This window comes from Prunus mume, linkage group LG3 (genome assembly GCF_029339155.1).
Source record: "Prunus mume cultivar Tortuosa linkage group LG3, ASM2933915v1, whole genome shotgun sequence".
NCBI classification, from domain to species: domain Eukaryota; kingdom Viridiplantae; phylum Streptophyta; class Magnoliopsida; order Rosales; family Rosaceae; genus Prunus; species Prunus mume.
In genome coordinates, this window is record NC_142700.1 from 5,360,485 (window position 1) to 5,384,982 (window position 24,498).

The 24,498-nt window shown below is 37.2% G+C and overlaps 4 protein-coding genes across 5 annotated transcripts; 3 read left to right on the forward strand and 1 right to left on the reverse strand.

Annotated features, from left to right (window-relative positions):
- Window positions 1-1,646: 1,646 nt before the first annotated feature.
- On the reverse strand, window positions 1,647-7,365 carry PTAC12 (plastid transcriptionally active 12). 2 transcript variants are annotated; one of them, XM_008227311.2, is made up of 11 exons: window positions 7,184-7,365; window positions 6,894-6,961; window positions 6,720-6,790; window positions 5,352-6,029; window positions 4,782-4,894; window positions 4,044-4,303; window positions 3,278-3,399; window positions 2,966-3,034; window positions 2,427-2,477; window positions 2,183-2,284; window positions 1,647-1,909 (listed from the first exon to the last, which is right to left on the reverse strand). In XM_008227311.2, the coding sequence occupies exons 2-11, from the start codon at window positions 6,925-6,927 to the stop codon at window positions 1,814-1,816; spliced, it is 1,596 nt and encodes a 531-aa protein (XP_008225533.2). In that variant the 5' UTR covers window positions 6,928-6,961; window positions 7,184-7,365; the 3' UTR covers window positions 1,647-1,813. The 2 variants fall into 2 exon arrangements, with proteins under 2 accessions (XP_008225533.2, XP_008225532.2); XM_008227310.3 differs by having other exon boundaries at window positions 6,720-6,811.
- Window positions 7,366-8,873: 1,508 nt separating this feature from the next.
- On the forward strand, window positions 8,874-14,459 carry LOC103325169 (Galactosyltransferase family protein). The gene is made up of 7 exons (XM_008227313.2): window positions 8,874-10,354; window positions 10,926-11,164; window positions 11,615-11,905; window positions 12,677-12,805; window positions 13,031-13,204; window positions 13,645-13,752; window positions 13,956-14,459. The coding sequence occupies exons 1-7, from the start codon at window positions 9,451-9,453 to the stop codon at window positions 14,163-14,165; spliced, it is 2,055 nt and encodes a 684-aa protein (XP_008225535.2). The 5' UTR covers window positions 8,874-9,450; the 3' UTR covers window positions 14,166-14,459.
- Window positions 14,460-14,654: 195 nt separating this feature from the next.
- On the forward strand, window positions 14,655-16,275 carry LOC103325170 ((S)-scoulerine 9-O-methyltransferase-like). The gene is given in 3 exon segments (XM_089048941.1): window positions 14,655-15,352; window positions 15,354-15,752; window positions 15,891-16,275. Coding segments are annotated over 3 exon segments (1,260 nt in total). The 5' UTR covers window positions 14,655-14,797; the 3' UTR covers window positions 16,197-16,275.
- Window positions 16,276-20,008: 3,733 nt separating this feature from the next.
- ERD4 (Early-responsive to dehydration stress protein (ERD4)) lies at window positions 20,009-24,299 on the forward strand. Its single transcript, XM_008227315.2, has 6 exons — window positions 20,009-20,614; window positions 21,260-21,408; window positions 21,640-21,915; window positions 22,251-23,095; window positions 23,297-23,552; window positions 23,686-24,299. The coding sequence occupies exons 1-6, from the start codon at window positions 20,344-20,346 to the stop codon at window positions 24,061-24,063; spliced, it is 2,175 nt and encodes a 724-aa protein (XP_008225537.2). The 5' UTR covers window positions 20,009-20,343; the 3' UTR covers window positions 24,064-24,299.
- Window positions 24,300-24,498: the final 199 nt, after the last annotated feature.

The window sequence follows — 24,498 nt, forward strand, 5'->3', positions numbered from 1 at the left end:
AAATCAAGTCTTATTGAGTTTGAGCCGTGATTTTTGAAATTTATAACGCTCTAATCAACATGTAGAGGCATGTACGCCTCTAATTGGGCGCGGTGGAAACAAGACAAGACACAATTGAACTTGCATGCATAATCAACTAAACAGATGTAGAATGTGGAAAGTCTCTAATGACACCAAATGGACAGGCACGACTAATGATAGATGATTAGCGTGGAGCCCATTTGTTAATCATGATTGTGGGTTGCTTAAACACGACTAATTAACGAAAAAGAAAGGTCGAAAGGGCACTTAAATTAATGATGACAATTAACATAATTAAAAAGATTAGCCACTAATGTGACTAGTGACCGGCCCTCCTCAAAATGAGCCACATCCAAAGAGCATACAATGCTGGAAAGACACAAACACAGAATCAAACATAGTTGACCAGATGTTTCTACCTCAGCTGTTATATGTGATTCTTCAAACCCAAAAAGAAAAAAAAATGGTGGTGAGAGAGAAGGGGGGGAGGGGGGGCAAGGCAAGAAAGCAGGCCAGCATTGCTTAGATTTTTTCTTGACCATGTTTTGGGTGACAGCACAACCAAAATCCCTCATTAGTAAAATTTTGTTGTGATTAGTTGTGATGTTTTGCTGCCAACATCTCTAATCATTTCTGTATCATCTGCATTAGCCCGCCAATAATTAATTTGTTTAATTTCAAGTCAAACTCTCTATCATCCACAGTAATCAAAATTTGTCCCAATTAGAAAACCCCAAATGATAATGTGTCTTCTTTTAAGGGATAAATGTCTGCACAAAAGGGTGTTTGGTTTATACTCAATTGAATTATGGACCACGTTGTTTTATTTTATAATGCAATTTTAAATGGGTCCACTTCATAAATCCATCAAATTTGGCCCCAAAAAAGCATGATTTGTACTAATTAATTTATTTTAAAGCTTTAATTTCGGCTTTTTATATTGGTGGCTGAACCTAAAACAGAATAATGGTCTCAAAATGATTATTATATTAAGGTATAATGACAACTTAAGTATAGTATGAATGCTAATGTGAAGCAGGAACAGGATAATATAAACAAAAGCACTTTTGATTTAAGATCTTGCATAGGCATCAGATAGATAGTGTAGGCCAGGAGAGAGGGAAAAATAAATTAAGGTTTGCTAAACACCTGGGCATTTTAATTAGCAAATACTTAATGTGCCCTGGAAGTCACTAAGCTCCAAAAAGAAAGTCCGCTGATTTTTCAAAAAGTGGGAAAATTTGCTTACATTAGAGAATCTTACTTGAGGCCCAAAAACCCAAAAAAGCTTTTGCTCTCATCATTTTGCTCTTTGTTTATTATTACATGGGATTGTTGAAGTTCTTTTTTTTTTTGGGGGTTTTTCTTACCACATTTCAAGGTATCAAAATTCTATACTGATTCTGGGATTGACCAAAAAAGAGAAAAACTGATTTAAGGAAGGTCCACTTGAACGTGGGCCGTTAGATCTTCCAAGGCCCGCCTTTACATTTGGTCTTAAGAAAGCGATTTTACCTGGCAAGCAATTTTCAATTGTCAAACAAACATGGTGACGATGGTCTTCTCGCACACCAATATCGCTTGTATAAAAAAAAAATATATAAAAAAAAAAGGCGCCATGCAGATTAATTTTGTTAAAAAATAACTAAGTCAGGTCAATAACTTTACCTTCTGTTTCATTCATGTAAATAAGTTACAGTTTTACTGCTGGGTTACATAATAATGCATGCACCTACTTCATCGCCTATTTCTTTGTGAATCTCAACAAACCAAAATCTTCCAAAGAATATATTTACACTTCTTCCTCAAAGTCCATCAGAAAATCTGTCAAGTTCTCTGAATCGTCTACAGCCTCTTCCAAAGACAAGGCGTCCTTTTTGGGTTTACCCTGCAAGATTTGGTTAAAATGCATTGCTCAAAATGGATAAGAAATGGTGAGCATGTGGACGTTATAGGTGATGCAGTTTTAACTATGAACAAATACAACTTCTGTTTTTTTAATGAAGATTTAGATATACTGCGACGTTTAGATATTAGTGTGCCATATACAGGTTTTTAATTGCAACGGATTTTTTTCTTTTCATGTCCATAAATGAGGATATATGAAACAATCGAATGTTACAAATGAAGACATGCCGCAAAACTGAGAAATGAGAATCACCTTTGACTTGGTAAGCCCAGGAGTAGTTTTCAAAACACTCCAATTGCGTGTGATTTTCTCTCCTTGTTCATCAACCTCGGCCTCACTATCTTCTCCTTCATCCTATTATAAACAGTGCCAAATAAGATTTCATACATAACAATTCTAAGTGGATTAATGCTGGACAACTGCATCCAAGGCACATCATTGTCGGCGTAGTAACATACAATTATGGAACTAATGTATGTGAAGCAATCCAACTTACATCTTCACCAATGTCAACAGCTTGTGCCATAGCTTCATCCATATCAGGTGCCTGCTTTCATAGAATTATAAAACAAGGAACAGCTAGATTAGGTGCTTTGTTCCCAAACATTCTGTCACGATTCAAATGCACCCACCACACCACATACAGTTTTGTACATTTTATTTAGGGTTGTAACTTTGAAACCATAATATGCAGCATCTCTGTAATAATAATTTGACAGAGTTCCATAGATAAGCTGTTCTTTTCCCCATAGTGGTTAGATACTATAGTGGTTGACACTAATCAGGAAAAGCATGATTAGGACTCAGGATAGGTATATAATATGGATGCTAAACTTTTAATTCCATCCAAGAATGTGCCTAAGAGCCTCAGAATTTATTTTTTATGAATGTGTGCTTGAGCCTTTGTTTGTCTGGTACACTCCGCATTTGGAATTCTTGGACAGCCCTTTCCTGGGAGGTTGCTGTCCAGGCATTTATATAGATAGACAAGATAATCCATCCAACTAATTAAAGTTAACACTTTCAATTGATTACCTCAAGCTCTTCGGTCTTCTCTTTTGACAGAATTTTCTCAATCTCCTCCCTTGATATGATTTTTCCATGCTGATCAGAGAGCAGGGAAGTAAAAACTTGAGTAAAAATAATGATACAGCAGATGCTAGAAAAAATCCAGCAAGTCAAATAATAAATAAAGAAAAAAAAGGTGTTAAATTTAGCATATGAGATGAAAAAATTCACGATAACTGTGAATGAGTAAACAATGAAGAACAATGACTTAACCTGACCATAAAACTCTTCATAATGTTCCAGAAAGGAAAAAGGTAGGGGGATTTGAAAAGTACTGACCTCCTTCAGAAAAGACAGCATATTTGGTGTCGGTTCATGAAAATCTGGGCCTCTGTAATCAATCACTTCATCTGGATCTTGAATATAGTTCACAGTTGGGTAAACAGGATCTCCGCCCCATACTGCAAAGGCAAAATAAGTTAGTCAACAAACTAAAATGGACTTCTTGCCTTACGAATGGGAAAAAAGGAGATTCAGATTGATGTTATTTAATCAAGATCATTAAACATGTTTAATGAAACTATTGGATGCCTGGTGAATAACAGATGACAATCTAAAGGACTGCCGTGATTAATAGATGAAAGGCATAATGTTGGAATATGTTGATAAAATATTTCCCGATATTGTGAATACATAATTTGCAATAGAGCCCATAAGATGCCATGAAAGTGAATGTTCTTAATAATGACTTATGGCTTACTAGCAGCAACACAAAAGCTCAAAAGAAAGAAAGAAAGAAAGAAAGTGGCACACATGTACACATAAACATAAGTCCAGAAATATGGAAGTGTTAATCCATCTTCCCCCTCTTTTCTTGGAGGTTGGAAAAGATTAATATATTGGGTCAATAAAGGGAGTATGCAATCATTGTTTTGACCAACTACAACTGCACAAGAATGCATCACTTATCCAATCAAAATAAACTGAATTGAAAACCTTTTCTAAATGAACTGAACTGTTTCAGGGGTTGAAATGATTAAATAATGATATGAAGAATGAAAGACATGAAAATAACGCACAAAATTATCAGCTTTGGAGTGAGTACTTTGCTTTATTTGATCCTCTCGCATACGCATTGCTAAGGGGTCCCTACGTATACGGATATCAGTCCCCATCATTATACGATACTCTCGATCAGTTTGTTGAGAAAACATTTCAATTAGTTGGGTTGTTTCATTTTCACCAGTCTCTTCAAAATGTTTCTGAACAGCTTCTCGAGAAGTGTCTCTTTTCCACGCCTTAACCCATTCTGAATAGTATGCAAGTGGACCTATTCTATCCAGCTTCTCTTGTTCTGCTTGAAGCCTACAAAATCAGCAGTCACTTGAAAATTCCACATAAAAACAAAACTCCATAGAAGTTCTTAATCAATATTTTGAGGTTGCAAGGCAATCATTACTTGCAAACAAAATAAGAAATAGAGAAGCAGGTGCAAGGAAAAATGCCTAACCTAAATAAAACCTAAACTAAGACACAAATCGTTCTAAGTCGACAATGCAAAGTCCCAAGAGAGACTTCCATAAGCAAACAAATCCAAAATCAAGAGTTGAGCACTGGGACAATCCTTTCATCTCCTTTAATTTGTTTAAAGGGTGCTGCAGCAATGTTTCTTAATTGTTATCACTCTCCTTAGTACTGACAGAATGACAAAACCAGCTATCAATTTTCACCACATCCTTGTATAAATTCTTAGTAATGTCATACATAATTCTAAATTACATATGTATGTCTTCCAATATATTATATATGTACTGAAGATTACAAAATTAATCATAAACTATACCTCTCTTCCTTGAAAAGATGTCGTCTTGCTCTGTAAAGTGAAGTTTCAGTCAATGTTGGATGTTCACCATAAAGCTTTACTTGCCCAGTCTCTGCCATTGCTTTGAGAAAAACCTGAAGAAGTTGAAAGACAATATCCAAGTCAAAGCAGGAGACCATTTTCCATCTGATGTTCCTGTTAGTTTATGGATTGATTACATGGGCGCTCTAACAAGAAGTGAGCTTATATTGATTTCATTAATACATGTAATATAAGTGGCATTGCTTATTTGTGAGAACCTCATGTAAACAAGACCCAAAATCTTGCAATTTCCCAAAAAAAAAGGAGTAGGGTGGACCGGTGAATAAATTCCGACACGGTCTTTCACTCCAAAACCAAATATGATTAGTAATTCTTGACAACAAAGCTTTTAATTTTGTAATATTTAAAAAGTCACATGGTTCAAATCACCTACACATTCAAAAAAATTGGTTTAAAGATCCCTTGGCTTATACGTTCTGTGAGCCTTACATCACAATCCCAAAATTACATACAGCATTGTCATTTTGTCTCTATTAAATATGCACTAACCGTTTCAAGATCTGGTCGTCTCCTTTGCCATCTGGACCATTGTTCCTTGTCTGGTTTTTTCCAGTTCCACCATAGTTCATCACTCGTAAGTGGCTCCTCTAGTGGCTTCTTTGTTTCTGGATCAATAAAGGGATGAGGACGTCCAAGTTTCTTGTCTAGTTCAAATCCTGTTTCTTCTTCTTTTTCAGGTTCATTCTGATAGACAACATATTCAGATGGGAAATCTTTAGAATCCTCTAGTGTGTCCTCTGAAGTCTCTGGTTCCAGTTCCACTGCCACTGTATCACTTGATTCTACACTTGGTTCAGAAGATTCACCAGCAGCAACTGATGTTTTATTCTTCCTCCTCCTACTTCCAGGATTTCTACCATAAGATGGAGATCCAACTGATTTACCAGTGGGCTCAGGAGCCCTGGCAGCCCTAACTCGACTTGCAGTGCCTTCAGGCCAATAATCCTGCCCTGGAATGCTGGCACGAGCACCTGATGCAGGTTCAAGCTGCCCAGATGTTGAGTCCATATAGCTATCATAGGGTGGACGCTCAATAGAGAAATCTTTGGAGGAATCATCCTTCTTCTCGCACTTTATAGAAGGAAGTAAAGGTGCCCTCTTTGGTGATATATTCGAGCCAACTCTAACTTGGAATAATCCAACTGGAAATGAACTTACAGTTGATGCCTGTGCTATTCACATAAAATTAGCAAACAGTAAACGGTTTTAAAAAAAGAAAAAGAAAGGTGACGAAGAAAAAAATGTATTTTGGAACCTACCATTTGAAACATCTTAAAAGAGCCAGATATTAGAAATTAGGTCAACACATAGAGTAATACAAAAAATACAAGCACTAAAATGACATAAAGACATTGGTTCCCAGTAGCATGGCTCTGTGCGTGCAGGGAGGCAATTGATTCTGGAAGATTTACAAGCCTACAAGGCAAGCTTTAATGCATAGGTTCAAACAAAATCAGCCCAAGCTCAAACACTTTCCTCATGCAACAAAAAAGTTATGCTCCCAAGTAGCATTTGCAAAACAAGTTTATAAAATTCCCCAACTAAAAGTTCTAATCTCAACTTAGCCAGATGGCCAGTTTAGTCCCGGCATTGTTAGCACAATCAAACAAAACTTCAACCAAACAAATCGCCCATGTTTAATTACTAAAGATATCACTTCACAAGGAAATAGAGACTTGAATAAAGGACGCCTAAAACTAAAGCAACACAATTAGTCAAAAACAGAAGAAATTCCAGTGACCAATATGCAATGTTATGCAGAGAGAGAGAGAGAGAGAGAGTCATACAAACATGCATATATATGTATATGTGGGTGTGTGTGTGTGTAACAGTGAATTTATTGGAGAGAATACAAACCTTGAAATGATTGAAACATGGGTTCCCAGTAGCATGGCTCTGTACTAAGACTGCACCTTTCAATCCTCTATCTGCCAGAAGCACACCAAAAGCTTGGAAAAAGAAAAGAAAAGAAAACTTGTATATGAAATTATCTTCAGCATTAAATAAGATAATAAGACCAAATATACACACCTTGATACAGCCAAGTTCCTGATATAGATGCCATTTCACTTTAACCGCAGCATAAATATCACCAAAATCTGGAAAACCGAACCAAACTTTATTTAAAGAAAAAAGAAAACGATTTGGGAACCAAGTGAATATATATTACTAACTATTTTAATTCTATTTGGGCATTCACAGAGAGTATCTAATAACAAAGAAACTGAAAGTTTTAATCTTGCACTGCAATTCAATTTGTAACCCAAAGAGCTGTAATGTGGGAGAAGAATAGAACTGGAGTTTGAAGGCATATAACGTACCGCTATATTGCAAGATTTGAAAAGGGAGTTATTGAGCTGGTTCAGCTGCTGAATTCTGGGTATAGATGAAGGTATGAATCGTTGCTGGGGATTTAAAGTTAGGAGCTTTTGGGCTCAACCCGCTGTGTAAGTAGACTCGAGAGTGGACGTGAGGGGTAGCTCAGGGTTTTGGAACATTGGATAAGGGCTTTTGCATTTTTGTTTCCCTCAGAGCATCCACAGTGGTTAAGTGTATAAAGGGGTGTATGTTAAATGTATATTCCTTGTTACTAGAATTATCTTCAATGAGGAGATGTAAATTGATGTAAATATACATCACCACTATGAATGTAAAATAAAATGTATATTTACATCTATTTTTACATCCTAAAGGACCCACCAGAAAAGAGAAGAAAAATGAAGAAAAGTCAGATAAAAGGACCCATGACTATAGTAATTGGTGGAAAAAAAATTCACATGTTGTTTGCTCATTTGTGGTTTTCATGCTCCCCCAATGTTTTAGATGAAATCATATCCTCTCCGAATTTAAATATTTTTAGGTCTATTTGTTTGAAAAATTAAAATTAACCTAATACAAAAAAAATTAATTTTATAACGTAAACATAAAATACAAATTTAACATAAAAACGAATTAAGATAAACAAAATAATTATATATTTTAGATTTACATCTTTTCTCATTGGAGTAAAAAAATGTATTAACACCCCCCGAACGTATAAAGGGGATGTAAAAGTAGTTTTACACCCCCTGATGCTCTTAATAGTCCAACTTGCTCATAAAATAAAATTAAGGAAAAAACAAACATGAAAAATTGAATTCCGGGCCGGTAATAACATTATTAAACTATGTTAAAGTATAAAAAAGAGTTGAACCAAAAAACATATAAAAATTAGGAATTCATGAATAGTGAGAAGAACTTAAGCGAATCTAAGGGAGTATCTACAATCATGCTTTTTATTTTTTAATTAAATTTTAATTAAAAACACATAAAAGTTATTTTAGGAATTCTCTATAAAATTTGAACTCCAATCATACTCTCTAATTTAGGGAGTCATAAATACTATAATTTTTTTAATTCAATATAATTGGTCCATTTTTATTTAAAAAATTATATAAAAAAGTTAGAATTAATTAAAAATAAAAAATATGTATAAAACAAAGCAACATTAAATTATAGAGAGCCATTAGGAGTTCTTTCTCTCTCCTAAGATTTATGAGCTCCTAAAGATCTTACTATTTTTAGGAAGTGGATAGAGCATATGGTTGTAGTTGTATTTTTTTAATTCATCCTTAAAATTTATCTAATGAGGTGATTTAGAGAGTCCATTGTGGATGCTCTTAGGGGTAATGAAATGCACACGTGTATCTTCACCGTAACATGAGACTCACAAGTGTGCCTCTACGCATAGTTATAAATGGCCAAAGAAATTCCAACATAAAAATTACAAACTTACAAACCTCAAATATAGACACAACGCCCCTCAACATACAAACAACAATCTTTAAACTCTCACAAGTAAACAAATCTTTTTTTTTTCGGGGTTGTTGTTGTAAGATTGTAAACAAGTCTAACTGATTGAAAAAACCAAAACTTCCTTGTTAAGTCCAATTTGATCAAATTAAAAGAAGAAAAAAGAAAAAGAAAGAAAAGAAAAATATATTTTAGGTGCCGGCACCTGACCCTTCTTTACGGAATGGGGGGCAAAAGAAAATAAAAAAACCCAAAAGAATGGCAACGAAATCTACTTAGCATCAGTTATTCTCTCGTTGAGTAAAATATCTTCCTTTTATCTCAGAATAAATTTTCCTCCTTTTTGTACCAACATTCCCCTACTTCTCCCTCCTCAATCTAATCCCATGTGCATTTTCACTGTACGGTATCTTCTGGGTCGAGATCAAACTGTGTGCAGAATACCGGTGAGGCTTTGATGATATTAAGCTTTGCTGTGTTGAATTTTGTTGATGCGTTTTCTTGCATTGTGATGCTGAATTGTTGACATTGCTTGATTCTTGAACTCGATCCCTCTGAACCTATTACGGTGTTCGAGTTCTCTCAGTGTATGCTTGCGTTTCTTGCCACTATTGATTCGGTATTGAATATTGGATAGGGGTTTGTCTTGAGGATTTGGGAAAGCTTTACTTTGCGTGTTTTTCTTGGGTTTAGAGTTGGAGCTTGTATTGGGTTTCTCTTTGGTCATCGAAGAAATGGGCATCGGAACTTTTTGGTTGTTGTAGAGTATACTGTAGTCTGTTTTAGTTTAATAGAGATGAAGAGGCTGAAAATTGAACCTTCTGTTGCTAGGAGGTTCAAATTGCAGCATTTATTGTTTGCTTTAGCGGCATTGTACTTGGTCTTCATATCCGTTAAGTTTCCCCAGTTTCTAGAGATAGCAAAGGCGATGAGTGGTGATGATGGCTATGTTGGATTGGACCTGGCCAAAGTACAGGACTCTCAAGATGGGGATTTGAGTAAACCATTATTTAGTTCCGTTTATAAGGATACATTTCACAGGAAATTGGAAGACCAGAGCCAAGATGCGCCTGTGAGGCCTAGCAAGGAACCTTTGGAAGAGAAGAAAAGTGAGTCTAAGCCTATAAGGCCACTACAGCATCGATATGGTCGGATAACTGGTGAGATTCTGAGGCAAAGGAATAGAACTAATGAACTTTCAGTGCTTGAGAGGATGGCAGATGAGGCTTGGACATTAGGGTTAAATGCTTGGGAAGAAGTGGATAAACATGATGGGAAGGTGACAGGAGAGAGTTCTATAGTTGAGGGAAAACCTGAGTCATGTCCTTCATGGCTATCAATGAGTGGGGAAGAATTGGCAATGGGAGATAAGTTGATGTTCCTTCCTTGTGGGCTTGCTGCAGGCTCGTCTGTTACGGTGGTGGGAACATCCCATTATGCTCATCAGGAGTATGTGCCCCAGCTGGCAAAGTTGAGGAGGGGTGATGGAATAGTTATGGTCTCGCAATTCATGGTTGAGTTGCAAGGATTGAAGTCAGTGGATGGGGAGGACCCACCGAAGATATTGCACTTGAATCCACGATTAAAGGGAGATTGGAGTCATCGGCCAGTCATTGAGCACAACACCTGTTATAGGATGCAATGGGGATCAGCTCAAAGGTGTGATGGTTTACCATCTAAGAACAATGAAGACATGCTAGGTAACAATGTTTCATTGATTTGGAAGATAAGTTCTTTCCTTGTATTTCTGCATCACAAGCCATGGTATTTGTAAATGGGCATAAAGATTCATGAGCAAACACAAATTTTTTTTTTAAAAACATGAGTATAACTGTGTATGAATGGAGTTAATGCTTTTTATGAGGGTATGTCCCTTAACAAGAAAAAGTTTGAGTATAGCTTGAAACAGGAAGATTATATGAGGATAAAGGATGTTGAACATTTGTCTGCATTTCAGATTGTAAAAACCATTCCCCCCTTCTTTCTATCTTGTAGCTGTTCATTATGTGGATTATATATATATATATATATATAAAGCATTCGACTGAGCTGTATACCATGTGGGTTGCGTATTCTTGCTGGTTCCTCCTTAACAATCCTGACCATCCTACAGTCACACTGTTATTTCAAAGGATGGGGAACTTCTTTTGTGCTTCTCAGAATGTAGACTCCAATATCCACCTTCTTTCTATTTTCTAGCTGTTCATTATGTAGATTATATATATAGATTGTTATAAGCCATGTGGGTTGTAACATGACTTTATGTGGCAGTTGATGGATATGGGAGATGTGAAAAGTGGATGCGGAATGATATGGTAGACTCAAAGGAGTCCAAGACCAAGACTACCTCATGGTTTAAGCGATTCATAGGGCGTGAGCAGAAGCCAGAAGTTACCTGGCCTTTTCCCTTTACAGAGGGTAGACTGTTTATCCTGACCATACGTGCTGGTGTGGATGGATTCCATATTAGTGTTGGGGGCAGGCATGTGACTTCATTTCCATATCGGACGGTATGTTGCATAACTGTTTAACTTACCTACATTGCTTATGTTTGCCTCTGAGATTTGAGTGGTGCACAATTGCAAATTTGGTGCACATAGTGCTGCTAGTTCTGCCGTACAGCTCTTGTTGTTGGGAAAAGAAATCCTGTTCAATTGTTTGCATTTTAAAGTGATTTTACATATCCTCTCAGATTTTGTTGTTGGTTTCCTTTCCCCCTTGTCTCCACCCACTTTCTGAATTCCATTTGACATTATGTGTTTAGTTACCTTTTTTCTTTGTGTGATTTAGAGAAATTGCGCGAATATGCCAAGGCCATAATTATAATTAATGATTTTATGTGTTTTGAGCTGTCTGGTCTGGTTATATATTTTCAGTTTTATTCCTTGTCTGTTTCCCATGTTTTCCCTATCATTAATGCAATGTACTTTTTTCTAATTATTTTTATGCTTTAACTTTAGGGTTTTACACTTGAAGATGCAACCGGATTAGCAATTAAAGGAGATGTTGATGTACATTCTGTTTATGCTACTTCTCTTCCCTCGTCTCATCCAAGTTTCTCACCTCAAAGAGTACTGGAGATGTCAGAGAAGTGGAAAGCTCATCCTTTACCTAAGAGTCCTATTCGGCTATTTATTGGGGTTCTTTCTGCTACGAATCACTTTGCAGAGCGCATGGCAGTGAGAAAAACTTGGATGCAATCATCTGTAATCAAGTCCTCAAACGTAGTAGTCCGTTTCTTTGTTGCATTGGTAAGTTTCTTGCATTCAGCTTCTGAATAATTGATCTGATATTAAGAGTTGAGTAGTCAGATCTCATGATCAACTGGTGTTGGTAACCATTTATAAGGCCGGAGAACAAGTATTACATTGGTCTTTTTCTCTTTAAATGTATATTGTCCTTGAGTAGTTACATCTCATCATGCAGTGTAAATATAAGTGTGTCTCTAACTGGTTGAGCGTGCAGTTCAGTCTTTCAAGTTTTCTGTTTGTTATCTAATTTGAAGTTTTGGCTTTTGTTTGTGTTAGAGTGTTAGATGAATCTTTAACTGAAAGAGGAAAGCTGCATTACATCTGTTTTAACATGTCAGACAGGCCAGATTGATGTTTGAATTTCATTGCCTGGAAGCTGACGTAGATATGGTTTTTGAATTGTATGGGGGTTCATTTATGTAATATGGAATGCACTTGTTCAAATTGTTTTGATGAAATTAAAATGTACTCTCTGTAAATGGATTCCAACTTGTAGGAATGACTGGGTTTAAGTTCAAATTCTATTGTTGGATCATTTCGCACTATCTGTCATCAATAAACTGAATTGTGCCTTTAGGGTCATAACCTTTGAAATCTTTCTCGCAACAAAAACAGAAGAACTTGAATAATATAACACAAGGACTTGTAGATGATTGAGGTTGCTACATAAAATGGGTTTTTTGGGATATGAGGTCAAAGCTTATATTGAATCAAACTGTTCCATATTCATGCTTTCCTTCAATAATTGGTACTAATTATTAAGTTCTGCAGAATCCGAGGAAGGAGGTAAATGCAGTGTTGAAGAAAGAGGCTGCTTACTTCGGTGACATTGTGATTTTGCCCTTTATGGATCGCTATGAGCTTGTCGTTCTGAAAACCATCTCTATTTGTGAGTTTGGGGTGAGTTCGGTTTATCCTCCTGTATTCCTTCATTGAGTGTACATATCTAGGTGTGTGAGTTTACATACACACACACACATATATATATATATATATATTTATTATACATATGTATGTATATTGTTCGATCAGATGTTCATATTTGTGTCTGTAGTTTGGAAAACCATTCAACTGGGCCTTTCTCCTGAGTTTGTGTTTTTTAAAAGCTTCAACACCTTGATGCAGGTCCAGAACGTGACAGCTGCATACATCATGAAATGTGACGATGACACATTTGTTAGAGTGGACACTGTATTAAAGGAAATTGAAGGCATCTCTTCTGAAAAATCCCTTTATATGGGCAATCTTAACCTCTTGCATCGCCCTCTTAGAAGTGGAAAATGGGCTGTAACCTATGAGGTATGCAAGTTGGCGTGAATCTCCACTTGTTTAAGTCATCCATTTATCTGCTTTTGTTCAATAGTTGTATTTGATGAGTTGTCTTGTGGGTTTTCGGAATGTCTTGACCTATCTGTTTAGTAGAAGCTACTTTTCTTAATCAGATATTCTGAAAATTGAATATAGTGGAATGGTGGATTGGGTTGCTAGCAAGTAAATGCACACAGGTTTTACTTCATGGTACCAGGAGAATAATATGAATGGACAAGAAAATAATTTCCCTGTATACGGCATCCTAAATTCCCTATTGTTATTGCTGTTATCTAAATTTAATTCGTCTAGTGGACTGAAAATTTTCAAAGAGGATGCATGTTAAGTTCCCTTTCTGTGTGTGGTTTTCTCATTTACTTTCTCTTTTTCCCCCCTCTATATATCTGAAGGATTATTGTCTATTGTGACAGGAGTGGCCAGAAGAAGTTTATCCTCCATATGCCAATGGCCCTGGATATATAATTTCCATTGATATTGCTAAGTTTGTCATTTCTCAGCATGGGAGTCGAAGCCTAAGGGTTAGTTACTAATTGTCTGACTTATTTCCTCTCTGAAGATGATTTCCTTCTTTTTCCATCCTTGTGCGTCGCAAATCTTGAAAATAACATGTTGGCCAAAAGAAAAAGAAAGTAATACATACATGGTTACATTTGTAGCCACCTACCAAGTTCTGTCGAGTCTCATTGTATTGTTACTAAACATAATGAGTGTTTGGTTGCAGCTGTTCAAGATGGAGGATGTGAGCATGGGAATGTGGGTTGAGCAGTTCAACAGTTCCATGGCGACCGTCCAGTACTCCCATAACTGGAAGTTTTGTCAGTATGGATGCATGGAGAACTATTACACTGCACATTACCAATCCCCAAGGCAAATGATCTGTCTTTGGGACAAGTTGGCTCGTGGTCGAGCGCAATGCTGTAACTTCAGATGACACCAAGCATTGTGCTTCACATGAGTAGATTGGGAAACTCCTCACCCTCTCTTTCTGGAAGCCACCGACTCATCCCGATTTAGTTTGGATTAAAAGTACAAACTCCTAACAATGAATTGTGAGAAATGGTTTTGTCAAAATGAATCATCCAAGACTTCCAAATGTAGATTGTGTTGTAAAATGGGGCTGCTGGACGGGTTCACCCCACTACATTGTATATTATGGTCATGATTTAACATCCAGCGATTGATAGCATCATCAATACTAACATGCAGCGTTTGGCTTTGTTGTGAAGGGGTTTTTTTTCTCAAACTTTTCAGTAAAATTGCTTGATGGCTTTGAAGTTATTTATGTTAATTAAATCAACATGTGAATTTGGTTATTTATCTTCAAATTCAGGGATATAAGAGAGCATTAATCAAAGGGATTAACTAGGTCCAGCTTTAGTTTTGGTCCGGAAATTAATGTCCACCGCGGGAGAAAGTCTTGCCTTATCCATCAGTTACACCAAGGAATTGACCTTTCCTTCAATCTTGGCTGGAGTTATGCAAGAAGCTCAACAGTTTTTATAAATGGTGCCCAAGATCCAAGTTAAGCAAGGCTAGCTACAACAAGAACCCAAAAACACAAACATGGAAAACCAGAGAAGTCTTGAAAATATTATCTCAGCTAGGAGTTTGATAAATTTGATTCCCATCCAAATGACCCTAAAAGCTGCAATTGAGCTAAATGTCTTCAGCATCATAGCCAAGTCAGGGCCTGCATCTCATCTCACAGCAAAAGAAATTGCCTCACAAATTCCAACTTCAAATCCAAATGCAGCTGGGAATTTGGACAGAATTCTGAGACTGCTGGTTGCCCATTCCCTCCTATCCACAACCCTAAAACCATGCCCAAATGATGAGACATTGCAAGAAAGGGCTTATGGCCTCACAAATGAGACACTCTGCTTGGTTCCAGATGAAAATGGAGTTTCATTGGCCGCATTTATAATTTTGAACTCTGAACTTGAGATTGTGAAGACCTTGTACATGCTCAAGGACACAGTGCTTGAACCAGACTGCTTGCCCTTCTGCAAGGCCCATGGAATTACCATTTATGAGTACATGTCCAAGAAACCTGAGATGAGCCAATTGTTTAACAAGTCTATGGCTGAAATTTCTAACCTAAATTTTAGTGAGGTGTTAAAAGGTTTACAAAGGGTTTGAGGAGGTGAAGGAGTTGATGGATGTAGGGGGTGGCATTGGAACTTCCATGTCAGAAGTAGTTTCCGTGTATCCCCACATCCATGGAATTAACTTTGATTTGCCCAATGTTGTTGCCCAAGCTCCTACCGTACGTACCAAGGTTAGTAACTTAGTATCATCAAACTTAGAAGACAAATTAAAAGTCAAAATAAGCAGAGGATTCGAATCCAATTTTGGTCAAATCTCATGTACACTTTTTTTCTTCTTTTCTTATGAATTTGACCCATTGTTTGGTTATATTAATCTTAACCAACATGTAAACTTATTACATGCAAGTGTGAATCATGTTGGTGGAAATATGTTTGAGACGATACCAGATGCACAATCGATTATGTTGAAGGTTAGTTTGCTTATTTCTTAATTCTTAGATACTAACATCAGTCGTACATAAGCGCGTGATTGAATATAGGTCATTAATCTATGCATGAGTCATGACCCCACAAACAAACGTAGCTAACTAAATCTACATGGCTTGCAGTGGGTGCTCCATAACTGGGGAGATGATCAATGCAAGAAAGTATTGAGAAATTGTTGGGAGGCATTGCCAAAAAGTGGGAAGGTGATAGTTGTGGAATTTGCAATACCTGAAGAATTTGAGAAGACAAAAGCGGTGTTGAACATAGTAACCTTGGACATCACAATGATGGCATGTCCTGGCGGTAAGGAACGAACAACAACTGAGTTTGCTAACTTAGCAAAACATGTAGGTTTTGTCGAAACTAAATTTTTTCCAATATCATATGGGATTTATGTTTTGGAGTTTCTCAAGATAGAAGAAGTATGAGATTAGTAGTATATCATTATGATCCTACATATTTTTCTTATTTCCTTTGATTTGCAAAGAGACCCATAGATTTTTTTTTTGCCCTCATTCAAAATGAAAAGTATAAAAACAAGTTCGTGTTTTCCACTGGGAATTGTCTCCTTCTCTGGGAGGAGATACATTAAAAAAAAATACAAATAGAAAAAATTATGCACATGTTATACTACCATTGCCAGGAACGGAAGAGTTCCTACTTACGAGTTGGTTGCGAGCGCACCACACTATTACATTTATGAATTTAGTTAAACTTTTTGTGCTTGGACACTTTCCTGGTGTGTCATTTGAGCATTAGAGCAACTCTACCCATTTGCCCTTAGTCATGGCAGGGGGGGAGCTAGGGCAGCCACTATTCACGTGAATAGTAGTTGCCCTTGCAAATAGTATTTTGTGTTTCTACCCGTTGTCATGACAAAAGACAATTACTATTCATTTTTTTGTTTTTTTCATAAATTTTTTTTTACCTCAATCATTAATTTGATAATATTTTCGGATAAGATTTTCGGGTTCCTATGTGTCAATACTATTCATATCTCATAATCGGATAAAATTTTCAATTTTAAATTTAATATAAATTTATAAAAAATTGGTTGGTATTTATAGAAAAAAATTCATTAATTTTTGGGTATTTAAAAAAAAATCCAAATTTTTTTCAATATTTTATTGCAAAAAAATTGCATGCCGTTGGATTGGAGAAAAAATCTGATCGGAGAGCCCAGACGACGCCACGTGGCAATAGAAAAAAATTCAAATGAGTGGGCTAACGCCGCTGGAGTCAGAATGACATCACCACTCGGGTTTGAGCTCGCTAAACGGCCTGAGGCCAGCCCGACTTCATGGGTCCCACTCCCAACCCGAGCTTGAACTCCTCGCTGGAACTGAGTTTTTTTTTTCTCCCCCCAGCCTCTGACTGGACTTGCCGTTGGAGTTGCTCTTACTGAAAGAAAAAGAAAGATATGAAGCAATCATCCATAAAACCACTGTTCATTGATTTTTGTCGGAATAATAATTAGAAAGCTGTATTCTGATTGCTCAGCACTCAAGGAAGCACTACTCATTGTTCTTATTGAATCTTTACCATACAATAAATCAACCGAATAGTGAATATCAAAGGACTTGAGGTTTATCAAAAAGCTTACTCTATCAAGCATCTCTCCAGAACAGAAAAATAGATATTACTGTTTTGCTATTCCTAACTGCAATCAAAATAACGATGACATACTGTGATTGACCAAGTATATCAAAATATTGATATTCTCCATTTTAGACAAGTGTTTTTCCATCCAATTCTAAACAAGCCCTAAACATATCGTGCATTAAATGTCAAATTTTGAAACGCATTCTTCTTCTTTTTTAAATTCAGAAACGCTTTTTTTTTTTGGGGCCACACAAGCGCAATCTTTTTTTCTCCTTTATCAGGATCAGGAAGAATTGGGTACCCATTTGTGAATTTTAGCCACAGCTTCATTCGGTATCGATAAGATTAATTGGGCACAGGTGGCAGTGCCATGTGGATCGCATCGATTCAGTCCAGTCCTTCTCACGCAACTGCCATTCCCAACCTCCCGGCTACCCCCACGTGTCCTGGCCCACGAGGCTTCCCCTGTACCACGTGCCACCCAATCACGAGCTCTCCAATAGGACAAGCCTATAAGCGAAAACAACATTGACTCGCGGCAGCGGCCCACGAGTCTTCCCCTGTACCACGTGCCACCCAATCACAAGCTCTGCAACAGGACAAGCCAATACGCGAAAACAACACTGACTCGCAGGGCAGCCGCGGCCCCCCTAAAAATAAAGAGCTAACTCTTATCGGAAAGTGGGTCCCGATTTGGACCGTAGGGAAACGGTCGAAAAAGCACGTAGACTGATATCTGTCGGCAGCACACGATGCTGCCACGTTTCCGACGCCATCAGTGTTTTGCTCTTCTAAGCTGGCAAAGTGGCTAGTCATCTCCACTCGCTCGAGTTGGTGAAGTTAGTCTTACTCGATTTATAAGCTCCCGATGCGACGTCGTACGACTGACTTTGGGCGGACGTGTCGTTTCCGGGTGGAGAGCGTGTGAAAAATCTGATCAGCCCATTGTACCCAACCACCCATAAGCCGTGACTTCCGCAACAGGACAGAATTAACCTTTCGGGGCCCAAGTGTGAACCGCAGCTTTCAAGGACCCAAATAGTACAAATATGTCAAATATTATTAATATTTCTCTTTTCAGTAACGTTTTAAGTCCACAGTCAACCGAGTTGGTCTTGACTTGCATATTAACGATTTCAGATTTGGTTGTAGTTTAAATTAACGTTTATACTAAAAAAACATTATAAATAAGGTCAATCACATATCAATAATGTCGTTCTACGTGACAATTTGACGATCACTTTATTTTTGCATTTTCTCCGAGAAGGAGGGTAAGAGATGTTTAAGGAGTGTAGATGACACCATATTGAATTTGATAAGGTAGATTAGAGCACAAACAATTGTGTTTTTTTTTTTACAAATTTATAAATAAACTCAATCCTAGACATGTATTTATAAAAAAACCCAAACACTATTTAAACATAGAAACACATCCAAAATTAACCACAAAGTCAACTTTTTGGGTGTGTTTATAAATGAGTTTTGAGTGTGTATAATGATGGGTTTTGGGTGTGTTTATAAAGTGTTTTGGGTGTTGGATTTTTTTATAATTTCAACCTCTATTTTGGGTGTTTTAGTGAAACTCCCTTTTTTTTTTTGAGAGAGAGGACACAATTATACTTGTCTTAAATTATTTTGTGCAAGTCTTTACAAATTCCATGCTTTTCTTGCCTTGCTTCTCTTCTTGCATATTATATTCTTTTATTCAGACTATTCTGAGCTAAGAGTTCCATAGCAGAATGCTCTAAATTTGGTTTTAACCATAACTCCAAGCTGCTGACCAAATCCCTCTAAGAACCAAAACATGCATGGCTAAAAGCTGTTTTGCTTAATTTAATCGCATAAATGTATGGTATTAGTGATAAGGCCACAATTTTTTTTTATTTTCTTTAGTGTGAATGTCTTAAAATAGCAAACTTTGATTAAAATAAATCGTCAGCTATAATTCTTAATGGCCATACAGAATCACATTAGATTGTTTTTTAAGTCAAAAGCACTTGATAGAAGCCACTCACCAAACGCCATCTCATCTGTAATCTCTTTCACGTAAAGCTATGAAATCAAAAGTTGCCCTAAAGCTTAAAATGACGATTCAAGGCATGCCAAGTTGTAAGTGCACAGTTTTGTAACTGTAAAATTCTTGTTTATTTGCTTCCTTCAATGGACGCTTTCATCTCCCCAACGTTACAAAACGTCTATATTTAAAGGGATCACATGGGAATTTTTTTATTTTACACATTTATGTTTTCTGCAAGCAAACTTGTCATCTTTGGGAATAACGATTCTCAAATTATGAAACATTATTTTACACCTTTAAAAAAACATTAAATTTGACATATTTTTACGTTCATATTGAGGATTGAGCCACAACAGATTACAAATTTTTTTAATACAAATATTGTAGTTTAGAAACTGATACTAAAGTGTCATAGGAGTTTGAACTTAAAGCCACTAATTTGCAAGATAAATTTTTTTTTTACTGAATTGGACTCCGTTGGCAACGAACTTTATTTTTCCCTTTTGTTTTTTGGGATTTTTTGTACAGTGACGGTGAGGAGGGAGGGCAGCCTATTTTTGTCCTTTGAACTAAAGCACTCCGAACTTCTTTGTCCCCCAAAAATAAAATTGCCAACCCAACAGGGGCCACAACGAGCTAATCACACTCGAGATATTTTCGTTTGCTCATTCGTTTTGGCTATGGCATTGCCTTTTATGGACTGTAACATCACAACCACCTAAAGCTATCAACCTCCTCAGCTTTTCTTCTTCTTTCACAACGGTTACTTTCCCTTCCTTCAATTCAATGCCCCTATAACGGCTCTGTTTCTCTCTCTTTCTCTTATTTCATTTCCTTTCTTATCTTATTTTCAAGTGTTTTTGTGCATATACATATATGGTCACCTGAACTGTCATTCCAAAAGTGCGTAGGGGAAGAGAAAGTTTGAGTATTTTGGTGTTTAGAGAGAAACCCAGATGGATCTCACTTCGTTCTTGACGTCCTTAGGGACGTCTTTTGCCATTTTCGTCATTTTGATGTTTCTCTTCGCATGGCTTTCAAGGAAGCCTGGGAACACTGTGATTTACTATCCCAATCGGATCTTAAGAGGCTTGGATCCATGGGAGGGCGGGTCCAAGACCCGAAACCCGTTTGCTTGGATCAAAGAGGCTTTAACTTCCACAGAACAGGAAGTTATCTCCATGTCAGGGGTTGACACTGCTGTGTACTTTGTGTTCTTGAGCACTGGTTTGTCTCTGCCTCTTGCCTGTTTGACAAGTTTAAAAATTACTGTTTTCTCTTTTGTTTGTACCTGACACTTTCTGGGTTTTGTTCATTTGCTGAAAGCCTGAAATTATTAGAGCTTTGTTGTTGATTTGGTATGATGGACTAATTTGAAGGCTACTCTCAGATTTCTATTGTTGCAATTTATGTGAATAGTTAAGGGTTAAGCCTGTTTCTCGTAGCCCTCTTCTCCTCTTTTCTGCATTTCATAAACTAGCTCATCAGTGAGTAGTGTTCTACCAGCTTGTTTATACCCAAAACCTTACTTATTTTAAAGGTTAAGTCTATTTCTTGTAGCCCTGTTCACCTCCTTTGCATTAATGCATGAGTAGCATGTTTCCAGTTGGCCTTTACTAAAAACTATGGATTTGTGTAAAAATGAATGGAATTTTATGTTAGGATACTGTGCCTTGCAAGGTGAATAAGATATTTATGTCATGGGTGAACTTGAATACAGTAGTTGTTACAGGAGAAGCTGTATGCAACGTGGTTATTTTGTTTCCGTGTTTGGGTAAAAACTGTATGCAATGCTTGACCTAAACATGTTAATTTTTGTCTGTTTATAAAGTGCAAAATTTTGAAGTTCTAACTTTCCTATTGATGCGCCAGTGTTGGGAATATTGGTTTTATCCAGCCTTATTCTGCTACCAGTCCTTCTGCCGGTTGCTGCCACTGACGTTGGAAGCAAGTTATCCATCAATGCCACAAGCAATGGCACTTTTAGTGACCTTGACAAGTTATCCATGGGACATCTCCAGGTAAGCTATACAAATTTTCATGAATGTCTCGGTCTTTTTCTTCTTTTCCCGTGGGATCAAACAACCATTTTTAATTGTGGTAGCTCTGGGTTTTCTTATAATCTTTTCGAATGATATCATTCGGGTTCCTGAGTTGGGCGCTTTTAGTTTTTTAGCTGTTCATGTTAGTGCTAACATGATGAACATGAACTCATACTAACTTCGTTTATGTATGTCTTTTTGGGTGTACAGGAGAAGAGTCCTAGGTTGTGGGCATTTCTTATAGGCGTCTACTGGGTTTCTTTTGTTACATATTTCTTGTTGTGGAGGGCATATAAACATGTCTCCGCCCTTAGAGCCAATGCTTTAATGTCTCCTCAAGTGAAGCCTGAACAATTTGCAATTCTTGTTAGAGACATACCTGCGGCTCCTGCAGGTCAACTTAGAAAGGAACAGGTCGATTCTTATTTTAAGACTGTCTATCCCGATACATTTTACAGATCATTGGTGGTCACAAATAATAAAAAGGTATGGTTCTCGATTTGCCTTTTCCTAAGCATTTTGTGCCTTTGTTCTCTGTTATGGGTGTGAACATCTCTGATTGGGTTTGGCTATTCCAGGTTTCTGTTAGGATAGGACTTTTATCACAATTGATCGTTCTTCCTTAACATTAAATTTTATTATCTATTTGGGCGTCCGGAATCTTTTTTTGGGTCAGATAAATTCCACTTTTACTTAGAGCATGTAAAAATTCAAGATGCCTAGAGAAAGTACAGTAGATCAGATGATTATGATTTTTCAATGACTGTTGATGGTGTGCTTCCTATTTTAGTTCCATTCATGCTAATTTTATTCTTATGTAGGTCAACAAAATCTGGGAAGAGTTAGAAAAGTATAAGAAGAAGCTTGCACGCGCTGAATCAATTTATGCAGCATCAAAAAATACTGGCAATGCAGAAGGAAAAAGACCCACTAACAAAACTGGCTTCCTTGGTCTTTGTGGGAATAAGGTGGACAGTATAGATTACTACACTGAGAAGATCAATGAATTAATCCCAAAACTGGAGACTGAACAAAAAGCTACTCTCCGAGAGAAGCAGGAAAATGCTGCTCTAGTTTTTTTCACCAATAGGGTGACTGCAGCTTCTGCAGCTCAGACTCTACATGCCCAAATTGTTGACACATGGACAGTCACTGAGGCTCCTGAGCCTCGTCAAGTCCTTTGGCCTAATCTTAAAATTAAGTTTTTCCAGAGGCAAGTACGGCAGTATGTTGTGTACATCATCGTGGCTCTGACCGTTGTGTTTTATATGATTCCAATTGCATTTATCTCTGCATTCACAACATTGGACAATCTCAAGAAAATTCTCCCATTTCTAAAGCCAGTTGTGAATCAAGCTGCAATTAAGACAGTGCTAGAGGCTTATCTACCTCAAATTGCACTTATAATCTTTCTAGCTTTGTTGCCCAAGTTCCTTTTCTTTTTGTCTAAGGCTGAGGGAATCCCTTCTCAGAGCCATGCTATAAGGGCTGCTTCTGGGAAATATTTTTATTTCACTATCTTCAATGTTTTTCTTGGAGTTACAATAGGGGGAACCTTATACGGTACATTCAAGACCATTGAGAAGGATCCTAACTCTATTGTCACCTTACTAGCAACTAGCCTACCCAGCAATGCAACTTACTTCCTCACCTTTGTGGCTCTGAAGTAAGTGACAGTTTACACCTTCTAGCTATTCTTTTTCAGTATCAGAAACTGAAACGAGATTGCAAAGTATCTTATTGTTGGACACTAACGCTTCTTTTAACTGCTATTTGGGGTGAATATAAAGGAGCTTTCATTCTTACTTGTCCACAACAATCATGCCTTTAATAGTGAACTGATTTTCATAACTTCCATTGATGACAGGTTTTTCGTTGGCTATGGTCTTGAACTGTCCCGAATAGTTCCTCTAATCATTTTCCATATAAAGAGGAAGTATCTTTGTAAGACCGAAGCCGAGTTGAAAGCAGCGTGGCTTCCCAGTGATCTTGGTTATGGGACTAGAGTGCCTGGTGATATGCTCATCATTACAATTGTCCTCTGCTACTCTGTTATTGCCCCACTGATTGTTCCATTCGGTGTTCTGTACTTTGGCATTGGATGGCTTGTCCTTCGGAATCAGGTATACTTCTGTCTTCTATGGATTGCCAGTTTCTAGTTTTCAGTTGAAAAACTCTTTATCATTTGTCTATTAGTTTAGGCACAGCCTATGATATATACTATCGAAAACTAAAGCTTATTCTTTGATTGAGCAGGCACTCAAAGTTTATGTTCCCGCATACGAAAGCTATGGAAGGATGTGGCCCCACATGCACGTTCGAGTTCTTGCATCTCTGATATTGTACCAAGTTACCATGTTTGGTTACTTTGGTGTGAAAAAATTCGTCTTTGCACCATTCCTAATCGTACTGCCCATCCTGTCCTTGCTCTTTGGTTTCATCTGCCGCAAGAAATTCTATCGGGCTTTCCAAGACATTGCTCTTGAAGTTGCTGCTCATGAACTAAAGGAACTTCCTAACATGGAGCAAGTTTACAGAGCTTTCATCCCACCAAGCCTGGGATCTGAGAAGATAGATGATGATCAATTCGAAGACGCTCAATCTCATGTTTCGAGAGCAGGATCATTTGCCTAGTGTATAATAGTCAGTCGTGTCGTTTAGAAGTGATTTTGTTTGATTTTACTGAAACTAGTTTGGATTTGGATGATTTTTCAGTTGTTTATAACATGTGATTAGGAACCCCTCAGCATTGCGTTTGTAGCATATATATTCCTTGTAATGTTTGTCTGGTGGAATTTCTTTTAGAGTCATGTTTGATGTGAATATGGGTCTCTTCTGTTTTGCACCAGGAATTATGTCTGCATTACTGATGATTCATCTCGTCCTTTAGATTTCATGATTTAGTTTGTTACTTTGTTGTTTCCTCTGATTTACAATTTGCAAACAAATCATGTTCCTGTTGATTAAAGCAATCTTGATTCTTATTAAAAAAGAAAAAAAAAAGCGCAGACGGATTAGGCTAATTGATTAGGGCAGCGTTCTTCCTTGCACTCAAGTTCGAATTTCGTT

Excerpts from the sequence above, each read along its gene's own strand:
- LOC103325169 (XM_008227313.2), top strand. The coding sequence starts at position 9,451 with ATGAAGAGGCTGAAAATTGAACCTTCTGTTGCTAGGAGGTTCAAATTG. Across the intron at positions 11,906-12,676 it reads TCCGTTTCTTTGTTGCATTG|AATCCGAGGAAGGAGGTAAA; the intron begins GTAAGTTTCTTG and ends TAAGTTCTGCAG. Across the intron at positions 13,753-13,955 it reads ATGGGAGTCGAAGCCTAAGG|CTGTTCAAGATGGAGGATGT; the intron begins GTTAGTTACTAA and ends GTTTGGTTGCAG.
- ERD4 (XM_008227315.2), top strand. The coding sequence starts at position 20,344 with ATGGATCTCACTTCGTTCTTGACGTCCTTAGGGACGTCTTTTGCCATT. Across the intron at positions 20,615-21,259 it reads CTTTGTGTTCTTGAGCACTG|TGTTGGGAATATTGGTTTTA; the intron begins GTTTGTCTCTGC and ends TTGATGCGCCAG. Across the intron at positions 21,409-21,639 it reads TATCCATGGGACATCTCCAG|GAGAAGAGTCCTAGGTTGTG; the intron begins GTAAGCTATACA and ends TTGGGTGTACAG.
- PTAC12 (XM_008227310.3), bottom strand. The coding sequence starts at position 6,927 with ATGGCATCTATATCAGGAACTTGGCTGTATCAAG. Across the intron at positions 4,895-5,351 it reads GACGACCAGATCTTGAAACG|GTTTTTCTCAAAGCAATGGC; the intron begins GTTAGTGCATAT and ends CAACTTCTTCAG. Across the intron at positions 1,910-2,182 it reads CTGGGCTTACCAAGTCAAAG|GGTAAACCCAAAAAGGACGC; the intron begins GTGATTCTCATT and ends CAAATCTTGCAG.